The sequence below is a fragment of the Athene noctua genome, chromosome 22, assembly GCF_965140245.1.
Source record: "Athene noctua chromosome 22, bAthNoc1.hap1.1, whole genome shotgun sequence".
NCBI classification, from domain to species: Eukaryota; Metazoa; Chordata; class Aves; order Strigiformes; family Strigidae; genus Athene; species Athene noctua.
This window is the reverse complement of record NC_134058.1, coordinates 5438658-5464411: the sequence shown is the minus strand read 5'-3', so window position 1 is coordinate 5464411 and position 25754 is coordinate 5438658. Positions and strand designations below refer to the sequence as shown.

Genomic DNA, 25754 nt, shown 5'->3' with positions numbered 1-25754 from the left:
TTTCGCTGAGGTGTCCCCAAAGACTAACCAGCAGGTGTGGCAACAGCTTTGGTTTTGCAGGTTCCAGGTCCCTCTCCTTTCAGAGCTGCCCTCAGGAGTCTCAGCTGAGCATTGCAGAGGAACACAAGCTTGGGATTCCCTGCCCAGTGCTGCAGGTGACAGGAGCTGGCAGCTTCACCAGGCACAGCCACAGAAAGTGGCCTCTGGCCCCAGGGATGATTGTTGGAGAGGAGCCCATGGAGGGCTCCCTGCGCTCGTGAGCCGTGGCTTGGGTGGCATAGCTTTAACTCTTCGTGGATTTTCCACTCTCCACAGGAATGCTGCCTGGGGTTGGGTCAGGGAGAAGGTGGCGAGAGCCAGACACGTTTGCAATCGTGGCACATCATCTGTGGCATGCTTTGATTCTTCTTTTAAAAGCTAATCCAAACCAGAAGGATCCCCGAGGACATCTGCTGGGGTCAGTTTTGAAAACTACCCATTCCTGTGCTTTAGAAAACAGGAGGTATTGGTTCAGAAAGCCCACCTGCCTTTTGGGCAGAGCACTGAACTCACCATGGGACAGCCTGGCATGAGCAGACCTCTCTGAAGCCTCATTTGCTCAGGGGAGTTTCCCCACATGCCAGAAACGACTCAGTCTTGAAGCTGAGAGAGTAAGGGCAAAGCAGAGGCTCTGGTTAGACAAGTACTCCAGTGTTGTCAGTAATGGAGTATGCAGCGTGGGGGCTGCTGGGGTAGGTTTAAGGAAATCAGCTGGGAATAGATGAGAGATAATTTGCTTTATCAGAGTGCAAGGGAGCAGGTCTCTCTGGGCGTCTGAAATGCCTGCCAGAAGGTGGGGAAGATGGTACAACCCAGAGCATGTGAGTGCTGGTTTGAGGACCCAACTTCTTTTCTTGGCTCTGCCACGACCCACCTAACCTTAACCAAGCCACTGAGAGATGAAATAATCTCTCTCAGCCTTGATTTCCCTTTGCCTGCTTCTTTTAGCCCAACCACCTCAGGCCAGGGGCTGTCTCATCCTCAGTATTCACCTGATGCACAGGGGGTCAGACCTCTTGGAGCAGCTGTAATGGAGGGTGTAAGGTTGCCTTCCCTCCGTGCTTGGAATTGCAGCAGGAAAGGCTTTGTTTGGCGCATGATAAAATCCTTAAGGCACTGTCTTCAGCAGAAAGGTTTGGCTCCCTGCTCCAGAGAGCTCTGTCCTAGACGAAGGGACTGTATTTCACACCCCTCTACTGCCTCGTTTCACAGAAAAGCCTGCAATTAGCCATGGTTCCTCTCTTCACCCCACACATCAAGGCATGTTGCTGGGTTTTTTTCAGAATCCTGATCCTAGGAAGCCATCAGTATCCAGGGAACTTTATCACACACACTCGAAATAACCCAGAAAGCTGCCAGCCCCATATTAGGGAATGAATCCCTGTCGGAAAGTAAAGTGAATGCAAAATTTATTGACAGGCTACTGTGACTGCAGGCAGTTTGTGACCCAGCCCCCTCCTTTACCTCCACCCCTCCCCATGAACAACAACCCACAAACCCTCTTCAGTCCTACAGCCTTTATATTTAGCATGGCTGGGTCCCTTGTCTCAGCTCCCAGCACAGGAACCTTCCCAGGGGAATGAAATATAAACTGTGGGCAAGGAGGTCTGCACAGCATCCTCCCCGTCTGCTCCACGGCCAGTCCCCTCTGTCCTCTCCAGCAGCTCAGTACAAATGCAAATACTTAATGGAGAAAAAAAACAACACAACAAAAACCCAGCACCTGTCAGCCTAAAAATTCTTTTCCTGAGCTCGAACTGTGTCAGAGTTTTGCTGTCCTCATTACTCCAGAGCAAGGCAGGACGATTTGGTGGTTAGAGCAGGAGGTGTACAGGAATGAGCTCCTCCTCCTGCTCTGCCAAGGATGGTGCTATCTCAGTCAATCATATTAATCTTCAGTGACTAAGTTTCCCCATTTGTAAATCTCTACCATCACTGCAGCCTCCAAACGCCTTTCATGTATGCTGGTGAGTTTCCTGGAGAGATTCACGGAGCTCCTGGAGCTTCTGTTTGAGTGTAAAATTCTGCTTGAAGTGGGCATTTGGGATACTTGGTTGTGACTTTTAACAAAAGGTTTTGATTATGAATTTTGTTCTGCTCTTCCTTATGAGGAGGGATAGGCATTCAGGAATATCTTCTGTGAGGTAGCACAGGCTTAGGCGTGAATTGCTGTAGAGATGTGAAATGTCGCTGTACTATATATGTATTAGGTTCTACAGAAAAGTAGCAAAGTGTAGGATGTGAGTTAGCACTTGCATTGCACGTGGTAATTTTTCCCTTGCAGTTCTCACGAGAGTCAGGTAACTCTCAGGATCGAGCTGTACCAAAGCACAGAAAGGTTCAGTGTCAGAGCATGGCCACCAAGGGATTCTGCATCTAGTGAGAACTAGAGCTGTGATCTGCCTTCCTCCTTTCCTGCTAGCCAGTCTGCCTGTGCTGCTTTTGGGCTCCTTGGCCTGGGGACCCTCTGCTAGAGGCCCCTGCTGTGACAGGAAAAAGAACACAGGCATGCAAAGAGAGAGGGAGCATCTTACTAGAAATTATTTTCACCAAATTTTGACCAAAAGGCAGAGACCTCAGAAAGATGCAGTAGAAACTTGTATCCTGGTGGGCAACAGAAGATGTGCTTGATCTGCAGCCCTTTCATCTCTGCTCAGACAGCCAGAGGTGAGTCTGTACCGGTCGAGGGACTGGCTCCTCTCGGGTGGCTGTCTGCCTCCCAGGAGCTGCACCGAGTCCAGTCCCACCTCTTTGATTCGCTTTGCTCCCATCACAGACAGCCATCTGCTGGACCTGGCCTGTGCTCAGCTCCGAAATGGGCCGACTCTGTCCTTACTCTTGCTTTATGCCGGGAAACTGCAGAGGGCTTTTAAGTTCACTCCTGATTTACCCCATTACGGATGGAGAAGAGGATTGGCCCTTGGCTGGCATTCAGACAGGTGACCTCCGTGGCCCTGCAGATGCTGCCCACACAGCCACGTGCTGGGGCTCTGCATGCTACATACCTGTCCCTGCTTCCCTCGCTGCCTGCCAGGAGGAGGTAGGTCCCTAACACCCCGCCTGACACTTGAGATGTGCAGCTTCACTGTCTTTCCACCGCTTTAGCCATCCGTATCACCAGGACATGTCAGCACCGTGACAGTTTATTTCTTAAAAACCACTAAAACTAGAGGGGGCAGGGAGGTGTGATGCTGGAGAGTGGGAACAGCCAGCTCAGAGAAAGGCCTGGCCAGCCTCAGCAAGTGAGGGGACAGCTGGGGTTACGGGGGAGAAGGGCAGAGCTCAGGTCTGAGGGCCAGGTTGGTTGGGGGAAAGCCACATCTCTCTGAGCTGGAGTTTCTAGCAGAAGAGGGTTTCGTGGTTTGTGGTGCATTCAGCTCAGCGGACGGGAACTACAAATTGTCTCTTTTCAGTGCCTGCTGTCCTTTAGCAGTCGGCCGGCACCATCAATCACACCCAGACACCATCAGGAAATGATTCCCAATCAATTATAATTGCTCTTCACCTACTTCCTGTATAAATCACTGATGTTTTACTGCAGATGCCAATGAAACAGGGGAGCGAGAGTCTCTCCCTCAACTTTCTGTGTGTGTCTCAGGCCCACCCACCGAGTTCCTTGGGATGGCCCTGCCAGGCTGAGAAACAGCAGGTGATTGGGGTTTAAAAGCATCGGCATGTTTTATTGCTCCTGGAAGCCAGGAGGAGGAGGAGGATGCTGTGTGCTCTCCACATCTCTGGGATCCGTCTGCAGGTGGAGAGAGGGGCAGCGAGGCAGAGCCCACACCTTCAGCTGGTCGCAGAGGTTTTGTGCACAGGTGATGGAAGCAGAGGTCTTGGTCCTAGGATTAGGTTAGGATTAGGTCCTAAACCAGCATTTCCAATGGAATCCCGAGAGGAGTTTACCAGACAGGTGTTCTCACTTTTTTAGTCATTCTTTTTCTCCTTCCTCTTTTCCTTGTTTCTTCTTCTTCATCTCCTCCAGGCTCGATTGTTCGCTTAGCAAGGAGAGGTGCTAGTGTTCAGAGTTGGATTTGAAGCAGAGTATAAGACGTAGCTAAAACAATAGAGACCAAATGCTCTTTGATTTTTATGGTACTGAAACGTTATGAGCTCTTCTGTTGAAATCTCAGCAGTGCGTAAGATGGGATGAAACACTTTTGGGACGGGGAGGTCAGAGACTGAAATATCCTTTTGGAGAAGGGCAGAAAGCCAAGAGAGAAAGGAGAGCTGATCGGAGACTGCGGAGGGGGACAGGGAGCGGGGAGAGGAGGGCGAGGACTCTGGGTGCGAGCGAGACTGCCGGGAGGCCGAGGCTGGGCACAAAGTGGGGTTGCATGTGGCGGTGGAGCCGTGCCAGCGCGGAGCCCGTTTGGCCTGTGCAGCCGGCGCTGGCTGGGCAGGAGCGGCCAGGAGCGTGCGTGGCCGTGGGTGTGTGGCGGCGGGGGAGCCCGGCCAGGCGGGAGCGCGCCGGGGCAGGCGCAGGCGGGCGGCTGCAGCGACTTCCAGGCGGATGATTATTTTATGGAGTCCTCAGAAGTCCAAAGTTATGTGTGTTTGTTAAGCGCCGTAACGCTGAGTTTATTTAATGTGGTTTTAACTGCCGCACGCTTTTATAAATCAAAATAATTAAAAATAATAAATTTGAAGGTTAAACAACAGCCTGCGCTGTGGCAAAGCGGAGAGAGAATGTCTCCGGGCTGTGTTTGCGGGGAGGGAAGCAGGGGTTCCCAACGGCTGCCTGCGCCGCTCTCGCATCGCCTGGGGGACAGGGGCAGATTTCAGGCTGGTGTAGCAAGGGAAAGGCAGTGCCAGAGTCCAAACTGTGGCCTGGCCATATCTTTTCACACCCTGTCAAGGCCATCATGAGGAAAAGCACATCCAAGGAGCAATGGAAGCCCCAACTGTGTCTTCATGACAGCTCAAGATCTCTGATTCTCTTCCCCTTCTCCCAGTTTAAAAGCACCTACAGACACTTGGGTTTGCCATCCTCCTCATAGGATTTTCCGGCTATCGATATTCTTCTTGTTGCAGGGCATTTCTATTGATGCCACATCTCAGCTTGCATTATTTACACAGAGCTATCGAATCTGTCCCAGTATTCAGGACAGGCTGACAGAACCCAGCCTCTCTCTTTAAAGGTTAAACAGGCCAGGTCCTCTCGCAGTGGTGGGTTTGGTGCTTGGGAAATGCAAGGCTCTAAACCACTACCTCCCCCTGCTCCCCCCCTTTTCATTTTAGCTCAGAAAGGTTACCCTGAGGCGCCTGGGACTGGGAAGCAGAGGGTGCTGGAGAGAGTGTGTGTCTCTTTAAATGCTCTTTGTGTCAGCGTGATAAGGAATTTGATGGCTTTATCAGAAATACCAAAGCTTTATTTAGCAGGGTGAGGCGAGCGCCACTCGGCTCCGCACAATCTGCTGATAAATTGGAAAAAAAAGAAAAAAAAAAAAGGTGGCAGGGGGAGGAAAGTCTAAACTTTCCCTGATTGCCCAGCTTCCAGGGGACGTGGAGCTGGGCACATTGCCTGCCTGAGCACAGCTGCCCTGGATGGTGAGGCCAGGTGTATATTGGTGTCCTTGCTGGAGACCAGAGCTCTTTTAGAAGACAGAAGCAACTTGGTTTCATCCCATTTCATCTTTTGGTGTCCCCTCTGTTCACCTAGTCATATCTCTCACATATTCCCTTTTCTTATCTTGTCCCCAGTTTGCTGCATGTCTCATCTTCCCTTTCAACCTCTGCCCATGGTACTCAAGCATTTTTGGCCTACATCTGGTGTATGATACATACCTTTGGATATAAAATTCTTGGTATCCTTTCTCTGTCCCTCGGGCTATGAATCTCAACAGGAGATTTGGGTTTGGCTGGTCTCTGGGTCTCATCTCCTTTACCTGGAGTCTGCCTGCCAGATCATGTAAGTGGGAGGCACAGACAGTCAGGTGGGAAGGGGGGTGTCTCATGGAGCCATTAGGCACAGTGTGGAGGGGACTTCTGCAAAGCATCCCTTCAGCAGAGATGAGGCCAGCACAGGGCTGGCAGGTAGCACACAGCTGGAATGCGAACCACTCCCTAGATCAGGTCTGTCCCAGCCTGGATGACTAACCCAGCAGCAGGAGGACAGGCTGACATCAGAGGGGCATATCCACCCTTGGGTCTTGCTGTCCTCCCAGTGTCCCACTGAGCTGTGAGAGGATGTTTGCCAGTGCTAATCCCAGTGCTCCCACTGGCAGCGGACATACATACCCTGGAGGGAGAGCAGACTTGGTTGAGGAACTACTTTTGGTGAGCTGCTGCTCTCCCAGGACAGAGATACATAATCTGATTTTGACTATTGCAGACCACTGTATTGTGGGGATCCCCTGCAGCGAGGGCAAAACCGAGGCAGAGGAATCTTCCCTTCAGACCACTGTTGATGGGTTTAGGGAAGGCAGCACTGAGTGAGGAGGCTGGGATGTGTGACCCCATCCTGACAGCACTGTATAATGCTTATGCTGCTTTGTGTCCAAATGGGCTAAACCTTCATTTGGTGGTTAAATCACAAAACTGGGAGTCAAGCCTCGCAGTGTCCAGCCACAGCTCTTCCACCAACTCCCCCGTGGAAATCTGCTGCCTTCTCCTTGCCTCTGTGAAGGGTCTCCATGCACAGAGCAGAGCAGCACCCAGGTGTGCAGCAGAGCAAGAAGGAGCGTACAAGATTTTTAGATTTTTCCAAAGGATGCACATTGCCATGGCTCCACCAAGGTCAAAGGAGTTGTGCTGCCTTACTGAAACAAGTCTGGCCCCATGTTTCTGCAGCACTTTGAGATCTGAGTTGGGAGGAGCTAGAGACAGACCCAGTATTTCTCCTGATTTGTGTTTATCATTAACACATGACATCTATTATATATTGTTACCATGTTTTGTTGTTCATCTCGTGCCTGCAGGCAGGCCACACACATTGTGACAGTTCTGGTCCCTTCCTGATCTCGTGCCTCCACACCTTTTCTTTCCATCCTTCTGTTCATTCTTACTCCTCCTCTTTCCTTTCTCTCTTTCTTTTGATTTTTCCTCTCTCCTTGGCTTGCACGCACGCACACACACAAACACATACACATACAAAGCCCTTTCACAGTTGGATCATCTGTTCTTGGCTCTCGCCCACATCTTTTTTTGATGTGGTTTCTAGAGGGTTTGGGCCAAGTCCCCCATTTCTCTCTCTGTCGTCAGGAAGCCTGCTGCAGCCTCTGATTCCAGCCGGATCTGGTTAACTCTCTCTGAGCAAACCTTGCCACCTACCAGGGTAAGACTGGTGCTGTAAGCCTGGCCGGAAAGGAGGAAGAGGGCTTGAGCTGCTCTAAGTTACAGCCTGATGTTCTGGACAGTTACTCATGGTTTACACTGATGCCCCTGAGCACAGAACAAGGTCCTGAGTTGATGCAGCACAGGGTGGCCGGAGGCATTGGCTGTGGAGCTGCTCCTTTAGAAGATCAGTTTGCCGTGTTGGGGTTGTGTGGTGCTTCTCCTCTGCAAAGCTGGCAGCAGAGGGGCAGTGCCCCGAGCTCTAGGCAGGGCTGTGGCTCTCAGCTCTCATTTTGGGGCTTCTCATGAGGTTGTAAAGCACATTCGATCTTGGTCTCAGCCTGGGGCATCTTCTGGCTTTTTGAAGCCCTGTCTTGGTCACTGTTGTCCCTCTAGCTACTCTATGGGGGGCAAGCTGTTCACTTGAGCACCATGTCACAGAGAACCATGGTCCCTGGGAAATGCACCTTTCAGTGCTATGGGCGATTCATCCTCCTGTGCAAGGCAGCATAAAGATGGTGTAATTGTGCACGTGAGAGGGTGAGTAGACCAGTTTAGAAGAGGCTTAACAGCAATTAGATTTAAATGACCCCTCTTGTCTGGAAGGTTTCAAAGATCCCAGGTCACTTTTGGCAAGAGAGGCTTTCCTGAGTGCTCCTTGTCTGATTTCTCTCTGTGGCAGCGGAGCGGCTGCACCGCAGCTGCCTGCACTCAGAAGTGCGTTGGAGTCCCCTGGGGGCTGCTGTTAATAGTTGTGCTTTCAGCAGAGAGCGGGTGGATTGGACAAGAGGACAGAGGCAGGGGACACAGCCCTCTCTTCTCAACACCCTTCTTGGGAACTGCCTGCTCAAGCTGCCACTGTGGCTTGACTCAAATCCTGTTAAGTCAGCAGCAGAACTTTCACCAGCTTCAGTCCATGGGCCGCTAAAGAGCAAACATTTTCAGGCAGATCAGTTCCAGGGCTGGGGATGGGTTTAGGGAAGAAATACCTGAGAGACAGTTTGCTTTAATAAAATGGGGAGGGAAGTGAGAGTAGATTGCTTTGGGCATGAGTAACGGGGCATGGAGACCTCGCTGACTCAGCTGGCGCTGCGAACTCTGGCCTGGTCACTCAAGCTGTGGCCGCTTGTTCTCTTGTCTCAAATGAGCCCATCATCTCAGCCTGCTGCCCAGCAGGCTCATGTCCCCTGCCACAAAGCATCTTTCCATGTGGCACTAACTGGCCCTTGCTGGCCATACCAGCCAGGAGCCAGGGCCAGAGGGGCTGTGGAGCCCGGACCTCTTTCCCTTCTCCTGCAGCTCAGCAACAAGGAATATGGGACAAAGAGTATGGTGGGGACAGTTTGTCCCATGGGTGCTCAGTGCTTCTGTGTGTACTCAGCCCACACACGAACTTTGCATTTGCTGCAGCCGGTGATGCTGGACTAAATTTGTTCCTTTCAAAAAGGAAAATTTGAATTGAACGGGCTAAAAGGCCTTGGGCTCCCCCAGCGTGGGCCTTGGGTGCTGGGACATCACAGCTCCTCCCTGGAGCTGGCTAATAGAAATCAGTCCTGATTAGGATTAGTCCAGCCAGCACTGAGCTGGCAGGCTGATAATCTAATAAAAATTCCCAGGATTGGTTTACTCTGGGGAGGATTTGCGCTGGACGCGGGAGGAGCAGGATTAGCCCAGCTGTGTTAGGGAAGGGAGGGCAGCCGAGGGTGGGCAGGGAAGCTGCTGAGAGGGTGGGGGGAGCAAGACAGACAGCAAGAGTAAGTGGAAGTGACAGGGTCAGACCAGGCCTTTGTCCTACAGCCTGATTAGAGAGTCTGCCCTCAGTTTCTTACACTTTGGGATGTTGTCGGACAAACTGGAGCTTAAATCTGTCAGAGCGCAGTAGAGATTGGAGTTGACGTCCCAGGAACATATCCCTTGCTGTGCAGAAATCCAGCCCTGCTGGGAAAATGTAAAATGCCCATCCCAGCCCCCTTGGAGCTGGAGGAGATGCGAATTCAACTTCTTCCTTCAGCTATGTTGGGTGATTGAGGCTGAGCAGTAGAGGCGTGTCCAGAAGCAGGTATCTGCCATGAGTGGTCCATGTCCTGTTCCAGACTGGTCTCTCCAGCTTCATCCCCTGATGGAGAGGAAATCCTGGAAGCTGGATGGTTGCTCTCCAGCTGAAATCACAAGGCTTTGCTTGACCTGGTGGCAAAGGCACCCACCATGTGTGAGTGAGAACTCAGCAGGAGATCCCTGTTCCTCCAGGGAATCTCAGGTGGGCAGAAAAGCTCCTTTGTAGGCAGGGAGAAGGTCTGAGGCTGCAGGCAGTGACTTTTCAGACTGGAGGTGCCAAGGACTTCTTGGGCTGTTGTTATCAAGGAAGACCCTCAGCAGCAGAAGCAGGGCAGGAGGTCTTTTGCAGGCAGTATTAGCCAGACCCCAGCTGTGCAGGCACTGAGGAATGTGCTCCGCAGTGTTGCTGGGTTTTTGACAGCTCAGAAAGTGCTCCATGCCCCACCTTGAGTTGCCTGGGGAGCTGCTGGTGTGTCTGGTGCAGTGCACAGGCATGGGAGCTCCCGTCAGCCCTCACCTGGCTGCTCTGCTGGTTAGCAAAGGCACCCGAGGTGCCTTTCTGCTGCAGGGCTCCTCAACCTGTAGCCCCTGGAATGACTGTGGGAAATAGAAGTAACCCTAAAATGTTCTTGCCCATTCCGATAATTTTAAAGCAATAATATGTGGAGGAAGAAGAGCAAAGACTCAAAGTTTTCACCTAGATGTTGCACAAGATGATCTGTGGATTATTTCAGCCATGGCCTAGTGCATCATCTAAAGGTGTCTGCCAGTCTGCTCTGGCTTCCTCAGCTGTGTTGTTTAATGCTCCTTGGACAAGGCAGGGGAGAAAAGAGCCCCACAATCGTCTGAACTCATCCTTTTAACTCTCCCTGTTACTCCCTTCTTCTCCCCTTCAACTCATCTGAACTGCCTCTTCTGTTGCTTGCCTGGGAATTTCATCACAAAATCCCAGACTCTTCAAATGCATCTTTTCCGTCTGGGGACACTGCAGTTGGATAAGGATGCCTGCAGAGAGAGACCCTTCAGAGCATTAAGTGGGGAGTCCTGCCTGGAGCAGAACCAGAACAGCCACTCCAGATGTTCATGGACACAAGGCAGGAGCTGTATAGGATGCAGCCCCCCTCCTGGAGTCTGAACTCCACAGAGGAATGCCCTCAAAGCTCCAGAGGTTGCAGATTGTGTGAGGGGTTTTTTTTCCCCCTTCAACAGCTGCAGCTACTGTGGATGGGCTGGATCATTTCCCAGATGAGTGTGTCTGTCTGTGGACGAGCATCCTAAAGGCACTGTGGTCTGTCATTTGTTTGGGAAACACCCCCTAACTATCAACCCCCACCCCCAAAAAGAAAGAGAGAAAAAGCCTCTAACATGAAACCAAGATAACTAAATAACGAGAGCACTGTCCTCTCCAGGCTCGGGTAGCTGCATATATGATTGTCAACTTGATGAAATCCCCCCGGATGTAATGAGCTGATTTTCTGCTGTTAATATTGCATCTGCTGATGAAGGATTCGTTAGGATAATGGAACGAAGCTAAAATATAAATGACTCGCTGTCAAGAAGCAGCTTTTGCTTGTGTTCTCCTGACAGTTCCTCGGCCATGGCGAGGGAGTTTCGTGTGCTCCGCACACGTTTGCGAGGTGTGTGTGATTATTTGGTCCTGCATGTACAGGGACATGTGTCTGAGTATGTTCCCTACAAGCTGACTGCCTTGGTAGCCTGGAGGCCCACGGCATGTGCCCATCCTGACCTGGTGGCACACTGCTGGGCAGGTGAGGCACTGGCATTTTCCTCTGTGCCAGTGGCTGCTGCTTTTTGCGGGCCAGAGGGGACTGGACGGTGCTGCCAGCAGAGAGCAGCGGCCCGAGAAGTTGGTCCTTTGCTAGGCTGAGACTGCCAGGAGAGGTGAGGGAAGGTGTGCTGCTGGAATAGCATCTGCACTTTTACTCCAGGTCTTTTTTGTATCTGGTGTGTTCCTTTCTTCATTTTGTTTTGTTGCCAGAGTTGCTGGGTTTTCTTATCTGAACAAGAGAAATCGGTTTAAGCATGTTAGAAAGTGAAACTCACAAAGCCTTTTGAAATGCAGAGGATTATTTTCATTGGAAAACACAAAAAATATTTTGATAAAAGTGGTCTTATTATTGCTCAGCAGTAATCTTACATCTGTGCATAAAATCTCAAGGTTCCACTGTCTGTTTTGAGAGATGGGGTTGTTTTCTCTTGCAAAAAGTAAAATGGAACCAGCTCCGTCATTGAGGGGATTTCAACTTTAATATGGTTTAACACACACATCCTCAACACTACTTTGCTCATCCCATTTAGGATTGTGTGCACATATCTGAGCGTGTGTTAAATCTTTGTTATCAGATGTGCAGGGAGGAAAACCTAAGAAATGTTTTCAAGTATCTTTGGTATCTTAGACTTTCTGTACATTTCATAACAGCATTAACCAAAACAGAACATTGGCAACCCCTCATTTTACCCTGTGCCTAAGGACATTTGGTGTTTTCCCTTCAAGTCCATGTTTCTGGACACAGGAGACCAAATGAGAATCTCAACTTTCATTATTTGTTTGGGGTTTTTCAGTTCTTAATCACATTTCTCGCTCTTCTGATTACCAAGGAGGAAAAAAAAAAAAAAAAAAAAGAATGAAAACATGAATTGTAATGGCTCAAAAATGAAATTAAGAAAGGCCTTGTTTTCTATTATTATTTTTCAAATCACATTTTTCAGGCAATAATGTCAAGGATCAGAGCAGTGATTTTTTTTTTTTTTTTTTTTAATAGTTGGTGCTGACACTCTCAGATGTGCTGTTTTTCCAGAGGTGGGGGGTAGTGGTGTTGCAGTCCCTCCAACCTGCACATCTTTGGTGGGCGTTCAGACTCCTCGCCCAGTCCAGCAAAGCCTTGCCTGGCCTGGCTCTACTTTTGGGGAGTTCCTCTCACTGTTGAGACTCTTCTCCTAGAGAGGAACATTGGTGGTTTAATTGAATCATTCTTTACAAAAGACCATGAATATAAATGATGGGGGAGGGGGGAGACACATGAATATGATGCTGGAAACTTTGCATTGAAATATATTTGATGGAAAACAGCTTTCTGATGAAGTGAAATGCAGAGTTATGTGCCTCTGTGTGTGTATAAACATGTGTATCACTTCTTCAACCCTTTATGTAAAAACATTTCTTTGCTCTTCCTCATGGTAAACACTACATGGAAGAAAACTTTCAACTGAAAAATTATGTTCCTCAAGATATTTGGCAGGAAGAACAATCCTTTTGTGACTGACATTTTGTCTGAATTTGAGCTAGTTGTGCAAACTTCAGAAAACAAGTGTGGAAGTGGTCCCTTGTGCTGGAGACATAGTGTAAGGAACAGTGAAGTCCGGGGCTGGCTGCAGGTGTCTTCCCTGGCCCCATCCCGCTGGAACCACTAAAGATGACTCTGCATCAGGGCTCTGACGTGCCAGAAAAGGCAGAGCAGGGACACTTCCCAGGGGATCAGAGTTACTCCCAATGGGAAGGTGGTGCAGAAAAGGTAGAAAGCTTTTTGTGTTTCTGTACTTTCTATTGCACAAGCTTTAAAGTCCTGGGATCACAGAGGAAGAAGCTGGTGAACAATTTGCAATTTCTTTGCTGCCTCTTGGCAATGGTAACGTAGCCTGTCCCAGGCAACTGAAAGTCATAAGCTGGGCTCCAAAAATGTGAGATCATTCTAGAAATTTTGAGACGGAGTAGGTAAATGCCAAAGGGTATGACATTTTTGGACTTGCTTTCTGAATCCTTCAGCCTTTCTAGGCTTTTCTCTGCAGAATTAGCCTTGCCTAGGGAGAGGAGGTGGGCAGGGAGGTCTGACCAGTGTCCTTCCCTCTTGGCATCTCTGAGGCTTTTTATACCAGTTGCTTAAAGGCAAAGAGCCAGATCCCAAGCCAGCATAAACCATCACAATTCCATTGGTGTCAGCAGGGCCTCCCTGATTCACACCCACTTGGGCTCTCCTGCCATCATCAGGGAAACTCTTTTTGAGGAATTCGGTTGCAAATTCAAGCAGTGCTTGGCTGGGACAGAGCATCTGTGTTATGGAAGGGACCCGTTTGGCTCTGAGGGCTTGTTGGCATTGGGTAGGTTCGACCTACAGCAACCAGCCTGCGGTAAAATCACAGACTCCCTCTCCCCAAATCCTCCAGTTTGGTTTTTCCTCAGTTTCCACTCTTGTCCAGGTACCCCAGGGCCTAGCAAGCTCCATCACCTCTTCCCACGTACCAGGTCTCTTGTGCCATCACTTGGAGCGTATATGTGTGTATCTGTGTGTCACACTTTTTTTTTTTTTTTCTTAGGTCCCCTGCTTCATCATTATCTTAATCACTGTTGTGTTAAGTTTCATGCTTCCTTTGACCTTTATTTTCGGCCTGGTTATGCTGTTTATCTGCCTCTGACACTTGTCCCCTGGTGCTATTGCCAGGGAAACCCAGCACAGAGGCCTTTCCCTTTTCCCCCACCCCCTTGTCCCTTTCTGTTTAATTTTTTTCTTTCCTCTTTTTTCTTTTTTTGTCTTTTAACATGGTTTTCCTAAAAAGTTTTTTAATCAATCAAATTTGAGGCAGAAAATAGGCTTGGTCACGCCTGGTCCTTGGGTCGTGTGACACTCACTCAGGGTCCTGACAGCTCCTCAAAAGGGGCACCCGGGACGAGGAGGGGGGGCCGGCAGCGCGTTTCCCCAGGAAAGAGCCCGTTTCCATGGCACTGCCCCCACCTCTCTGCCATCCGCCAGCCCGACGTGGGCCTGAGGCTCTTCAAAAGGGGCGTTGGGAAGCGTGCGTGTGTGCGGGACCGGGGAACAAAACGGCGGCGCGGGGGCGGCGGCGGCGGGGGCGTGCTGGCTGCGCTGACAGCTGCCGGGGTTCTCTGCCACCGGAGCTCGTGGGGAGCCAGCGGGAGCGACAGCGATTGAGCCAGGGCCCCAGCCAAATCCGCATAATCAGGGGCTTTTCATAAATGCCCCATTTTTCATCCCCATCTAAGGCATTTGCTCCGAGAAAACCAGTAGCCCTGATGCGGAGGGACAGCGCTCCCGCATCCCGGTGCGCAGCCCTGGCTCTGCCCTCCTCACTTGTTCGGCTTCCCCTGCACCCGCCTCCTCCTCTGCCCTCCTCTCTGCAGGTTGGCAAGTGCCCACTCCTCTGCCGAACTGCAGCTCGTGCCCCTCTGGATGCGGTGGGGCCCAGCTGGTCGTGGAGCTGGCCTCGCGGCATTGTCCGATGGTGCTGGCTCCCACCACGGCAGGACCTGGTCTCTGCATGTGCCTCGCCATCCTTGGCACTGTCACTTTTCCCCTTGGGTCCCCCCCTGCTTCTCTCACCTCCATCTCTCCCCATCCTGCCCTGGGAGACCACTTGCCCTTCTGCTACCTTCATCCAAGGCTCTGTGCTGGGGATTTTAAAGCCCTTTTCTTCCCCCCTCCCCTTTCTCAAGCTCTTTTCTTTCACTCTGCTCCCTCTTGTCCTTCTTTTCCCAATGCTCTTTCCAGTTCTTCATTTGTGCAGGGTCTTTTTCTCTTTCTCTTTTTTATAATTAATGATTAGTTTTAATTGGTTTGCTTAGGCAGTCTGACAGCAAACTAGCAGGAGCCAGCCCAAGGCTGCTGGATGCCAAGTTTGGGGACTGCTGTGCTTTACAGATGTCTGGGTGGGAGGTGAACTCCTTGGGGTCCTCCTTTGGCACCCCCCCTTCTGCCATGCTGGGTGGTGCTATGGCTGCTCTGCGAGGTGGGGTCTGGGGCCTTTCCTGGTCCTGGGTGCCATCAGTGCTGGGAAGCCGGGATCAGCAGTGGGTTGGGACCTGCAGAGCTGCTGTCTCCCATCCCTCTGTCCGGTGCCTGGCTCCAGCACTCCAGAGGTGGCCGATGGGCACTGTGCTACAGGGCTACCTCCAGGATGGCCACTATCCCTTTTCTTCTGCCCAGCACTGGTTTTCCTCCTTCTTTTGCACCAGCTTTATTGAGTGGGACTGGGCTCTGCTCAACAGGTTTGAGCAGAGGGGGAAAGGGTGAGAGGCAGGGCAGGATTTCCCCGGGGAGTGCTGTGCCAAGGTGGAGTCCTCGGGAGCAATGAAGCGGGCGGCTCTACCCAGTGCTAAAAGGCAGGTAATGGGGAAGGGGTGGGAAGGGAAGGGGGGCTTTGCTCTTTTCTTCCTTCGAAGTGATTTCCCTTTGCTTTGCTTTTCTTTTCTTTGCCTTTTTTATAGCTCCCATTTTTCTTTTTTATGAGAGAGAAACGGCAGGGTTCTCCCAGGGCTGGGAAGAGCACTCGGTCCCAGGCTGCTCCCAGCCAGATGGAGGGGAAGAGAAGGGGGGCAGTGGGCCTGTAATCCTGGGAGGAGAGTTTTCCTGGTTAAAGAGGATTGGGGATGGAGTCTAGGACATTTGAGCCTGTTGTTTTGGGAAGGAGGGGCAGACCATGACCTCTTTGGGATGCTTGTTACCCTCATTTTCAGCACAAAACTTTGCTGAGAGCACTGACAGCTGTGTAGCCCTAACAGTCAGTGGATGTAGTTGGTCTGTATTGCGCTACTGGTATTGCCTTGTAATGGCAGCCAAGAAAGGGGGAAACAGGAGATAACACATGTTTCTCTCTCCTTCAGCCCATGCATTTTTCTCTGAACACCCCAGGATCAGTAGGAGGTGATAGCTGGAGGTGACTGTGCAGGACTCTGTCCCGGGAAACTCGGAGTGTCCTTCAGCTGCCCCTCGCTCTGCCCTCTCAGTCATGCTGGTTCCTCTTCTTGGTTCACCAGCTTCTCCCCCTGCTCAGGCCAGGCTTGGGCCAGTCTGGGGACATTTCTGTGCTACTGCCCGTCCCCTCGCTCCCAAGGGAGGGTGTGAGCTACATTCCTCTCAGCATCAGCGCCTGGACAGGGTCCGTGGCCCAGAGCCCAGGCTGGGCTCGCAGAGGAAAGAGATGGAGTTTGTGTCTGCCTTTTGTTCTGAAACATCTACTCAGCAGATGATGAGGCCCAACTGTATCTATAGAGCAGCCACAATATTCCATCCCTTCTGCAAAACCAAGAAGGCTTGCCAGGCTGGTGACAGTAGTGGGTGTTTCTTGTTCCCTGCAATCCTGGATCTCCTCAGTTGTCCTTGCTTCAGGTGTTAATGGGTGCTTTTGCCTTTTCTTGTCCAACCCTCCAGCTGAGCGTTAATATCTGTGCATGCCATTTTATGGGATCCAGAGCACAGGCAGAACTGAAATCAGAGAGATCTGGTGTCTTCCTGGGATTTCTGTCATGGAGGAACAGACTTTTTGTCAGCCACAGAGGTCCCTGCTGCAGTTGAGATTTGTGAAAGATGGAAGCCAGCACAAGCCCGTCTGCTAGCAGATCCGTGTGTTGTTCAGCTGTGAGTGTACTGGCAAACACCGTGCTGCGATACCTTGTGCAGCCTGGCCCCTTCCCCAAAGACTCATACGTTTAGAGCTCACTCAGGTGAAAATACTGATAATGCACGTAGAGACTGACGCTGTGCAGGCGTCCCCCGAGGCTCAGGCTTTGGTCGCCGTGCTCACTCCACTGCTCCTGCCCTGTTCAGGACATACTGCTGTGCACGCCCACACAGCTTGAGTGTCACTCCCCAGTCCTGATGTGAGCCTTGGGAGAGAGTCCCTCACATGGCTTTGCCAGTGTTTTGGACCTTAGTTGAGCTTTGGGCCTCTGCAGAGCAAGGCTAGGGATGAATCCTGGGGGAGAGAGGGAGAGGGATGAGGGAGAAGTGTGGAAAAATACCTGCTAGAAAAGGCATTGAGACCTCCCAACTCGTTTTTACTTCTGTGTGATCTTGGCTTATTCCCACAGCTGGTGTCCATGCAATAGCAGAAGATGCATTTTGAACTGCTGCAAAACTTCCATGTTCTGTGCACTTGGGAAGTCCTCTTTTCCTTTTCCCACACACCCTCTCAGGAGGTGTTTTAAGACCCTTTTCACTTCCTTGTAGGCTGTTTACATTTCACTGTACTTCAGTGAGCCAGAAGGGGCTCAAGGTTTGGCCATACACCGTATAGCCTCGTGTGCCAGCAAGACTGGGACAGGTCCAGCTGAGCCTGGTTGTGACCCAGGCTGCGTCGTCTGTTTGCCAGTCCCATGTTGGCCAGTGCCAAGGAATAAGTCATGCTCAGACTTTTTCTGCCAGATGAGGCTTGGGCCAGGCCAGACGTGTGACTGTGTGGCCATAGCTCCTGATAGTGAGGCACTTGCAGCTCTCATCAGAGAGCTCGAGGACTGGCTGTGCTGTGGTGGCTTTATGCCCACCTGCAGGGCTGAGCTCTGGGTGCGGGGCACTCGCTTTGCAGCTTACCAATTTCATTGCTGGTACTAGACTGATGGGGACAGCTTTAAAAATAGGTAGTGTCATTGGAGCGTCAGGCACTGTACAAACTTCTCTCCTTCCCGTGAGAGTAGCCTTCCCTCTCCCTGGTGTCAGAGTTGTCCCTTCACTTCTCATTTTAGCGGTGTGGGTGCCAATATTCGACCTCTGCCTTTGCAATTTAGGGGACTCCATTATAATTGTGTGGTTCTTGACAGTTGAATAGCAGGTGAGGATCACTGGCTGTTTCTCCATAGAGCTTGGGAGGGAAACTGAGGCATGGAGCTGAAGGTGCCTAAAGACACCCTCAGAGTTCCCAGCGTGACTCACTGAGGGATTATCCCACCTGGGGTCTGTGGCTGCACATCCCACAGGCTGCCAACACAACTCATGATGGCAAATGAAACCAAGGGGAGAGGAAAGCAGCGATGCCTCCTGCCCTGTCCTGCTGTGCATTTGGCTTGGCTTGCTGCCCTTCCTCTCCTCTTCCTCCCTTGGCACACCTCTCTGCCAGCACGTGCCCTCAGTCCTGCCTCGGCCGGCAGCCCGAGCTGGCTCCTTTAAGGCAGGCACGCCGGGGAATTGTGTGCGGTGCCAGCCTTCGCTGCGAGTGCCTCTCCCGCTTCCCCCTCGGAAAGTTTCCTGCCCAATTGTTATGTGCGATCCGATCTGAAAGTTGCTCTCTAAGCTTCTTGTCACATTTTGACTTAATGAAGTGCAACTGGAGTGGGAATTGGGGTTCATCACGCCAGTCTCACTGCGCTCCCTTGTTGTCAGAAAACAGGGGCGGTTGGGGACCGTAATGCAACGCTGCAAGTCGTTATCATTCCGGTCAGTCTGTTTAACACAAAATTAAACAAAGAACTAATTAGTGCCTCATGAATTAATAAATGCGCAGTTGCCGGGTAGGAAGGGGAGGAAGGAAAAAAGGTTGTTGAAGGAAAGATACTGAAAAAGTCGAATTAGGATGTTGTGTCAAGGGGAAAAAAAAAATCTGAGTCCACTTTGGTGAAGAGTTTGGATCCATTGGTTTCCTTGGAATAAGCTCCCCTCCTCCTCCCGTGTCCTGCTTGTCTGCTCTGGAGCAGCGATGTATGGGCAGGACAGGGAAGAGGCAGCCCTTCAGGACTTCAGGGGGGGCTTACAGGAAAGATGGGGACAAACTTTTAGCAGGCCCTGTTGCAATAGGACAAGGGGTAATGGTTTTAAACTAAAAGAGGGTAGATTTAGACTAGATATAAGGAAGAAATGTTTTATAATGAGGGTGGTGAAACACTGGGACAGGTTGTCCAGAGAGGTGGTAGATGCCCCATCCCTGGAAACATTCAAGGTCAGGCTGGATGGGGCTCTGAGCAACCTGATCTAGTTGAAGATGCCCCTGCTCATTGCAGGGGGGTTGGAGTAAATGACCTTTAAAGGTCCCTTCCAACCCAAACTATTCTGTGATTCTATGATTTCTGCAAGATGTTCCCTAAAAGCTGGAGCTGGGATCCATGGGCCAGTAGCCAGATATAAATATTTATCTGAATTTCTTTATGCCTGGATATGGGAGCTGAGAGGTGCGGGGTGGAAGCTCTTCCTTGGAAAGGAGGGAGGCTCTGAAAATGGTCATGGCGAGCAAGTCTCCTCTCTTTGTCTGGATGCTTTGGAGCTTTGTGCTTTCTGGTGAGGGGTGTTGTGTTGTGGTTGGGGCCTGTACCCAAAAAGTTCATCTCCCCCTGACTCGGGAGAAGGAGTCAGCCCTTGGCTTCCTGAAGCAGAGGAGGGGGCTGGAGCAAGTGAATGGGGAGGCCCCATGGAAGAGGGCAAGGAGGCAGGGATGAGGTGGAGGGGAGGAGGAGGGAGGGTGGCAGTGGGATAAGCAGGAAGAGGGGCAGGGTGAGGTGGCACCCCTGGCTTCAGAGACGGCAACACACCGCTCGTTTTTCTGAAGAATCCAAGCTTGTCACAGTAACAGTGTGTAATCTCAGATTAACTACATCCCAGCAACGCTGCCCCTGCTCCGTGTCCTGCCCGTGCTGGCCAGCCCTGCTTCCCGCACGGAGGCGTGCAGCTCCGGGGAGGCCGGCCGGCGCTCCCGAGCGGAGCCAGGCATGCGGGCTGTGGCGAACGCCCACCCGGCCAGGCAGCCCTGCAGGTGCCGTGCCGTGCCACGCTGCAAGCGAGCGGGCTCTGCTCTGGCGCATTGTCAGGCAGGGAAGCAGGCAGAGCTGGGGGAGGGAAGAGTCCATCCTTAAGAGGACATGTCAAGTACAATTAGCGTTATCTGTCTAAATATGTACTGGGAACACAGAATACAAGAGGAGGCCTGGCTGGCTTTAATGGAGACATATGCAAGGTCATATTGCCTCATACAATCCCCCAATCTGATTTGGGGATTACACATTCTAAGTAAATTGGCGTTATTCCTCTTGCATCATTGATAAGCTGCGGCCGAAAGAAGGGGAGTTAAAAAAAAAAAAACAATTAAAAACTCAAACCCAAGAATTGACCGTGCACAGGGGCGAGGGAGTGAAGCCAGGCAGGCAGAGAGAGTTACAGGCAGAGAGCTCAGGAAAGGGGGAGAGAACAAAAGGGGAGAGAGGGAAAAAAGAGCATGACAGAATGGCAGAGAAATGATGGAAAGAGCAAGGAAGAAAGGGAGAACAAAGGGAAGGAAAAGGTGGGAGAAGAGATGAGAGAGCCAGAAGAATGGAGGGTGCCAGGGTGGGAGAAGGACGTCAAGTGCGGGAGCTGTTACTCCAGCCGTGCCCACAGCCTTGGTAGCACCAGGATTTGAGTGGAAAGGGAAGGAGCCAGGCTGGTTATGCATCTTCCTCACCCGAGGGGCTCCCTGTGCTCCATGTCCATCCATCCATCTGGGATATCTCACCAGCTCCTTCCCACTCTGGGTCCCAGCCAACACCAGGCATCTATCTTTGGCGCAGCGTGCAGGCAGTGGCGGAGTGTGAGTGACGGGAGGAGGCCGCCCGCACGCACAGAGCACCAGGGCCCCAAAACACAGGGGCGAGCCACAGCGGCAGCTCAGAGTCCCCAGAGCCAAATCCATCTCACTTTTGCACTCCAATGGGCTAAAGCAGGGTCCCTACAAGGGCCGAGTCGTGGCACCCACCGCTGCACCCTGGAGAGGGAGGCATGCTGTGAGCCGGTGCTTGGCGCGGGCGGCTGGGGCTCTCGGATTCAACCATGGACTCGCTGTGCGTGACCTCGGGCCCGTTTGTCATTTCACTGCCATGTCTCGGGCAGCTGTGATAGCTGTTTTGGCAGGGTTGCAAAACAGAGACTGCAGGAATGGGCCAAACACCCTTGCCGTTGTGCATGAAGCCACCCTGTGCTCCCTGCTGCCTTCCGGCTCTGGGAGAGGGAAGTCCCTGGCTGGCTGTGGAGCAGTCCTCCCCCTCCCACGAGCTCTCCTCCCACCCTGCTTCTGCAGGATAACCCCCTCCGGAAGTCTCACGGCACGGCTTTTATGCTCTGTCACATTTTTGGAACATATGGTTTTAAATAATTCAATTTACTTTTCATGTGTTTTGCTGTGACTTTTTTTCCCCTGTCCCTTTTCTCTTTCCTCCTCGTTCTCTGCCTTCTCCAGGAAGGAAGACGCACAGATAAGTGGATGAGGGGTTCAGTGCCTTGGGACCCAGTCCTGCACCTCATCAACTTGTGCCCCAGGGGTGTGCAAGAGACACCTCAACATTAGCACGCTGGTGCACCTCTGGGAAACAGGGGTCAGCAGGGGAAATTGGAAAGGGAAAAATTTGGCTTGGAGCAGAAGGCACCCTTGGATGTGTGGGCAAAGTATGGTGCAGACCAACATGAGGTCTGTCTGTGGTACCTGGGAAGCAGGATTCAGGCCGGTAATAGCTGCTCTCTCTATGCTAAATTATTCCCAGCCCTTGTTAGGAGTCTCATGCACAGTGGAGTGTGGGAGTGCTGCGTGTCTCGTGGTGTGCATGGCACTGCATGGTGCAGCCAGGAGCAGGAAAGCACTTTGTTCTCCTGCGAAGTCTGAACGCCCCAAGCTGGCCCCGCTTGCAGCTGGGTTCTCACCCAGCTTTTGTGAGTGTCTGTGCCTTGGTTCTTGGTCAGGTGTGCCCTTTGTATTAACTGGATTCTTTCTCTTCCCTCCCCAGGATGAAGTGAACTTAGAGCTAAAAACGAGGCAAGAAACCAGGCCTTGAAATCTCCGAAAGGTAGGAGAGACTTCAGACTGCAATGGGTATGTCACTACGCCCTCCTGGGTTCTCTTTTCCTCTGCGTGTCTCTCACACTTTATGGCCTGCTCGCTGTGGCTGTGTCTGCACTAGAACTTCTGGGGTTGGACCGTTGTTAGTTATAAAGAGAGATGAAAACAGAAGGTCTAATGCAGACATGGCCTATATGTGTCCTAATCTCGTCTTTGTCTTTGTACACCAGTTGTTCTGGGCACCTGGTTTTGTCACTGTGGGTTTTCCTCAATATCTTCTCTGCTGCCTCTATCTTTACAGATAAAAAAGTGTGTAAGGGCTTCGGTGAGGAGGGTGCCACTTTATCTTTGTCCGAGTGGGCTGATGGGAGATGGATAAGGTCCTTTCACTGAATAGGATGCAGTCTCCATCTACTGTGAGGTTTTGCTGAGCTCAGTTCACATAATTTAAGATGGTGATGTGCATGCTCTCCTCCTCCTCTGGCACATTTTTATCTGTTCAGACTGCAGCACCGTGCTGGCAGGATGGAAGCAGCTCTGTGTCTCCAGCAGAATCCTGACTTTCCTGGGTTTTCCCTTTACCTCATGGTCTGTGTTACTGCAAAAAAACCCCCAACTTTGCAGTCTCCTAGAGCTGGATGACCACTTAGTCCGTGCCTGATAAAAGTAAAAGGTCTAGAGCCCAGGGAAATGAAAGGTGATTGCCTCTCTTAAAAGCCTCTTAAAATGAGCTGGGTAAGAGAGTCCCTGTGCCACCTCAGGTGGTGGCCACTGAGAAGTCCCTGCCACACCAAGGCAATTCCCACTGTCCTTGTCTCTTCTTCATGGCCCCAGGGGAACCACAGGGCTCCCTTGTGTGTCAGCGGAAGAGTTCCCACTCTCTTCCCCGCGTCTCTGCGCTGGACCCTCTGCAGCACCGCCAAGTCTCGCCTCTCCCATTGCTCCTCTCCCTCCCCAGGCGCCAAGGCAGGTCTGAGCCCAGCCCAGGGCAGGAGGGGCAGTGGTGGTGGGGAGGGTGAGCAGCGCTCAGCCCTGTGAGAGATCACCTCAGAGGTGCCGGGAGCGCTCGCTGCGGTGTGTCTGTGCTCAGAGCATCCCTGCAGCAGTGGGGACCCCCGAGTCCCAGCGTCAGGGAGCTCATAGGCTGCGTCCGACCGGTATCAGGGGGGGCCGGGCTGGTTGGGGCGGGAGGGGGCCCCAAGCTGGGCTGGGCAGTGTCAGAGGTGACCGGTGGAAGGCCAGTGTTATGTAAATACCGCTGCTGTAACATGGCAGGCCTGAATGGCCCTATGCGTCCATCCATCATTGCTGGGGAACAGAAGCCTCCCTGGGAGCACGGGGGGCCGGCAGCGCGGGGCATGCAGACACAGGCAGCATGTGCCCTACTCATAAACTGTTTGTTTTCTTTTTTGTCTCTCTCGTTTCGGGGCACCCCGCTGAGAGCAACTCTCTGTTTTGTCCTTGCAACCTCTCCCCCAACCTTCCCCCCACCACTTCAGCTCTTCCTTTTCCTCCCTCTTTCCCCCGCCCTTAAAAAAATGGGGGGGAAAAAAAGAAGTAAAAAAAAAAAAAGTCCCCAGTTCACATTGCGGCTTCTTTCTCTGACTTCAAAGGCTCCCCATCATTGTTTGGGATCGGCAGGCAGTGGCCCTGAAAACGTGATCACAGCCGGGCACAGTGTAGGTCACCACCGAGCGCCATGCTCCGAGTGCTGAAAGGAACAGGCAGATTCTTCCCTTTTCATGCTTCACAACCCTGGTTACAGCGCTCTGCCTCGCCCGCGTGCTCCTCGCTGCGTGGCTATTCTTGCTCTTTTCTCCTTCTTTTCCTCCTGCCCTCCCTCTCTCTCTTTCTCTCAGGTCCCTCATTTCTCTGTCTGTTTGCTCTCAATCTGCCCTCCTCTGTGCCCAGCATCACACTCTTTTCACACTTTTTTCTCTTTCTTTCTGATACTTTTCTTCCTCACTGTCTCCTGCCTGGTATGGCACTGCTGCCCCTTCTCTCTTTCTCTCCCCTCTTTGGTGCTCTGTTACATGAATCACTGTTTTCTTTCTCCCTTTTCCCTCTCCTACAGGTCAGGCTGGAGGTTGATTTCCTCATGCTCCCCGTTCCTGTTCAGTAGCAGCCCTCCTCTGACATTTGCCTGCGTTTTCTGTCTTCCCCTGTGATATCTCACTCACTGTGCCCTAAATTGTGGAGGTTCTGTAATCTCTGTAGCCCCAGACAGCCTGCAGTCCTGTTCTCCCCACAAGGTCCAAGCCAACTGCCTTCATGTGCAGTGGGTTTACTCCCCCAGAGTTCAGCATAGCCTTACATGAGGAGGCAGCACACGGTGCCTGCCAGCAGCATCAGCTTCCAAACTTGCACTCTGGCTTTGCTGGTTAACCTGCAAGGAGCTAGCAAGTAGAATTAGTGTTGTGGACAAATTTGTGAAGCCAGGCACTGACTTCACATGTATCACAACGAAACACAGGAAGCATTTGAATCTTGCAGGTCTCACGTGGAACATGACACTGATGGTAGTGCTGGAGGGCAGAGTTAGGCAGGGATTAGGCAGAGTGAAGCAGGCCCAGCAGTTTGAGTGGACATCCTAGAATACTTTTGCAGTGGATTTCAACCAGGGAGCATTACCTCGTACTGAAACTTGGGTGCATGTTTGGCTGCACAGTGAGCCACAGTCAGACAGCAACTCCTTGCCTGCAAAACCTCCCCCCCAGCAACACCAAGAGTTTTGTTTTGTCTGCAGCAGAACAGCCCAGGACTCTGCACCCCCCCAGCACCCACCCAGGGTTTAGCCGCCCTGTCCTCCGCCCCCGGAAGCAGAGATCACAGTGCTTGTGCCTCTGGTGATTTGTGAGGTTGTTTTAATGCCGAGAAGCCCACCAGGACTTGTCTCTTGCTAAATAGGCATATTAAGGGACATTGCGGCAGGGGTTATAGAGTAATAATTTGTCCTAATGAGCTGGTGTCACGTTCTCCTAGGCCGAGCTGTGCACGAGCAGGAGCTGTGGTAGGAAGGGGCTGCACTCACTGACCTGTCAGCCCAGGTTAATGAAGTACTGCGCTGCTTGGGGGGTCAGAGAGCAGGAGCTCAGCCAGCCTGCAGTGGCTCAGGGGGGGCAGAGGGGAAGGACAGGGCTCTTCCCTGAGCTGAATGCCCCTGGGAAAGGCCTGTGCCCTGCAGGACAGAGCAGTAGGATGCACGTTATGACAGTGGGGTCTCCATGCTGTGCTGGCAGGCTGAATGCTACTGCATCCTCATGAAACTGTAGGCAGAAGTGAACTTGCTGCTGCTGGGGTTTGGCCAGCATCTGTCCTCTGGCCTTGCGGGACAGCCCAGGCTGGCACACGTGGAAGGAGACTGGAAGAGGGAAGAGATCTCACCTCTTTTACAGGTGCTCCCAAGACTGGCAGGGCTGAGCCCCCACACAGCCAGACCAAAAGAAAAATTCTTCATGACCTCAGGGGATTTGTGCAGGCAAGTGGTCGGTGGTGACAACCAGTGTCTACCTAGGAGGTGTACGGAGAGAAGCCACATGTTCACCCTCACCTTTCTGTGTGCGCAGAGCGTATGAACAGCCAGAAGAAGTTCTCTCTGTCCTTCCTGTTCCCTCTTTCTCCTCCTCTTATGCTTCCGCATGGCTTGCTGAGATCCGTTGCCTTTCATGACAACTCTGAACCCAAGCAGTTTCTTCCACCCCTTGGGGGTAGCTGCGCAGCAAAGGCACAGAGAGAGTTTTGCCTGGCCCCCTGAATGGTATTAGGGAGCAGACTGGCAGGACATCCTGGGCAGCTGCAGTTTGAGCAGGGCTCCGCGCTCCATGGGAGAGGGCAGGAGAAGCCAAGAAGGGGAA

The 25754-nt window shown here is 51.9% G+C and overlaps 1 protein-coding gene across 9 annotated transcripts in view; it reads left to right on the top strand.

Annotated features, from left to right (window-relative positions):
- Positions 1–25754, top strand: part of CASZ1 (castor zinc finger 1) — a 211133-nt gene that overhangs the window by 75888 nt on the left and 109491 nt on the right. For 7 of the 9 annotated variants that reach the window (XM_074925163.1, XM_074925161.1, XM_074925162.1 and 4 more), the window contains one exon: positions 21848–21933. In XM_074925163.1, the coding sequence (XP_074781264.1) occupies positions 21930–21933 (4 nt within the window). In that variant the 5' untranslated portion in view covers positions 21848–21929. The remainder of the gene's footprint in view (positions 1–21847; positions 21934–25754) is intronic. The other 2 variants (XM_074925165.1, XM_074925164.1) reach the window with 1 other exon arrangement.